General features: G+C 50.2%; 2 protein-coding genes across 2 annotated transcripts; both read right to left on the reverse strand.

The window, feature by feature from the left end:
• Positions 1 to 244: 244 nt before the first annotated feature.
• Positions 245 to 1,036, reverse strand: LOC138514751 (fibrous sheath CABYR-binding protein-like). Its single transcript, XM_069630135.1, has one exon. It carries the CDS (start codon positions 1,034 to 1,036, stop codon positions 245 to 247), a length of 792 nt encoding a protein of 263 aa, XP_069486236.1.
• Positions 1,037 to 1,228: 192 nt separating this feature from the next.
• LOC138514752 (fibrous sheath CABYR-binding protein-like) lies at positions 1,229 to 2,080 on the reverse strand. The gene has a single exon (XM_069630136.1). The coding sequence runs from the start codon at positions 2,078 to 2,080 to the stop codon at positions 1,229 to 1,231; it is 852 nt and encodes a 283-aa protein (XP_069486237.1).
• Positions 2,081 to 2,379: the final 299 nt, after the last annotated feature.

The raw sequence follows: 2,379 nt of genomic DNA on the forward strand, positions 1-2,379 counted from the left end.
GCATGTATGGCGCTTGCTTTCCAGGTTTCTCTGCAGGCATTCCCTTCTGCATGTATGGCACTTTCTCTGCAGGTTTCTCTGCAGGCATTCCCTTTGGCATATATGGCACTTTCTCTGCAGGTTTCTCTGCAGGCATTCCCTTCTGCATGCATGGCACATTCTCTGCAGGTTTCTCTGCAGGCATTCCCTTCTGCATATATGGCACTTTCTCTGCAGGCTTCTCTGCAAGCATTCCCTTCTGCATCTATGGCACTTTCTCTGCAGGTTTCTCTGCAGGCATTCCCTTCTCCATGTATGGCACTTTCTCTACAGGTTTCTCTGCCGGCATTCCCTTCGGCATATATGGCCCTTTCTCTGCAGATTTCTCTGCAGGCATTCCCTTCTGCATGCATGGCACTTTCTCTGCAGGTTTCTCTGCAGGCATTCCCTTCTGCATGTATGGCGCTTGCTTTCCAGGTTTCTCTGCAGGCATTCCCTTCTGCATGTATGGCACTTTCTCTGCAGGTTTCTCTGCAGGTTTCTCTGCAGGCATTCCCTTCTGCATGCATGGCACTTTCTCTGCAGGTTTCTGTGCAGGCATTTCCTGCTGCATGTATGGCGCTTGCTTTCCAGTTTTCTCTGCAGGCATTCCCTTCTGCATGTATGGCACTTTCTCTGCAGGTTTCTCTGCAGGCATTCCCTTCGGCATATATGGCACTTTCTCTGCAGGTTTCTCTGCAGGCATTCCCTTCTGCATGCATGGCACGTTCTCTGCAGGTTTCTCTGCAGGCATTCCATTCTGCATATATGGCACTTTCTCTGCAGGTTTCTCTGCAGGCATTCCCTTCTGCATGCATGGCGCGTTCTCTGCAGGTTTCTCTGCAGGTATTCCCTTCTGCATGTATGGCACTTTCTCTGCAGGTTTTTCTGCAGGCATTCCCTGCTGCATGTTTGGCACTTTCTCTGCAGGTTTCTCTCCAGGTTTCTCTGTAGGCATTCCCTGCTGCATGTATGGCACTTTCTCTGCAGGTTTCTCTGCAGGCATTCCCTTCTGCATGTATGGCACTTTCTCTGCAGGTTTCTCTGCAGGCATTCCCTTCTGCATGTATGGCACTTTCTCTGCAGGTTTTTCTGCAGGCATTCCCTTCTGCATGCATGGCACTTTCTCTGCAGGTTTCTCTGCAGGCATTTCCTGCTGCATGTATGGCGCTTGCTTTCCAGGTTTCTCTGCAGGCATTCCCTTCTGCATCTATGGCACGTTCTCTGCAGGTTTCTCTGCAGGCATTCCCTTCTGCATACATGGCACTTTCTCTGCAGGTTTCTCTACAGGCATTCCCTTCTGCATGCATGGCTCTTTCTCTGCAGGTTTCTCTGCAGGTTTCTCTGTAGGCATTCCCTGCTGTATGTATGGCACTTTCTCTGCAGGTTTCTCTCCAGGTTTCTCTGCAGGCATTCCCTTCTGCATGTATGGCACTTTCTCTACAGGTTTCTCTGCAGGCAATCCGTTCTGCATGTATGGCACTTTCTCTGCAGGTTTCTCTGCAGGCATTCCCTTCTGCATGTATGGCATTTTCTCTGCATGTTTCTCTGCAGGTTTCTCTGCAGACATTCCCTTCTGCATGCATGGCACTTTCTCTGCAGGTTTCTCTGCAGGCATTTCCTGCTGCATGTATGGCGCTTGCTTTCCAGGTTTCTCTGCAGGCATTCCCTTCTGCATGTATGGCACTTTCTCTGCAGGTTTCTCTGCAGGCATTCCCTTCAGCATATATGGCACTTTCTCTGCAGGTTTCTCTGCAGGAATTCCCTTCTGCATGCATGGCACTTTCTCTGCAGGTTTCTCTGCAGGCAGTCCCTTCTCCATATATGGCACGTTCTCTGCAGGTTTCTCTGCAGGCATTCCCTTCTCCATGTATGGCACTTTCTCTGCAGGTTTCTGTGCAGGCATTCCCTTCGGCATATATGGCCCTTTCTCTGCAGGTTTCTCTGCAGGCATTCCCTTCTGCATGCATGGCACTTTCTCTGCAGGTCTCTCTGCAGGCATTCCCTTCTGCATATATGGCACTTTCTCTGCAGGCTTCTCTGCAAGCATTCCCTTCTGCATCTATGGCACTTTCTCAACAGGTTTCTCTGCAGGTATTCCCTTCTGCATGTATGGCACTTTCTCTGCAGGTTTCTCTGCAGGCATTCCCTGCTGCATGTATGGCACTTTCTCTGCAGGTTTCTCTGCAGGCATTCCCTTCTGCATGTATGACATTTTCTCTACAGGTTTCTCTGCAGGTTTCTCTGCAGGCATTCCCTTCTGCATGCATGCCACTTTCTCTGCAGGTTTCTCTGCAGGCATTTCCTGCTGCATGTATGGCGCTTGCTTTCCAGGTTTCTCTGCAGGCATTCCCTTCTGCA

The sequence above is a fragment of the Ambystoma mexicanum genome, chromosome 12 (assembly GCF_040938575.1).
Source record: "Ambystoma mexicanum isolate Mex_15411 chromosome 12, UKY_AmexF1_1, whole genome shotgun sequence".
Classification (NCBI taxonomy): domain Eukaryota; kingdom Metazoa; phylum Chordata; class Amphibia; order Caudata; family Ambystomatidae; genus Ambystoma; species Ambystoma mexicanum.

Bases quoted from the DNA above. Each gene is read 5' to 3' on its own strand.
- LOC138514752 (XM_069630136.1), bottom strand. From the start codon at position 2,080: ATGCAGAAGGGAATGCTTGCAGAGAAGCCTGCAGAGAAAGTGCCATAT.
- LOC138514751 (XM_069630135.1), bottom strand. From the start codon at position 1,036: ATGCAGAAGGGAATGCCTGCAGAGAAACCTGCAGAGAAAGTGCCATAC.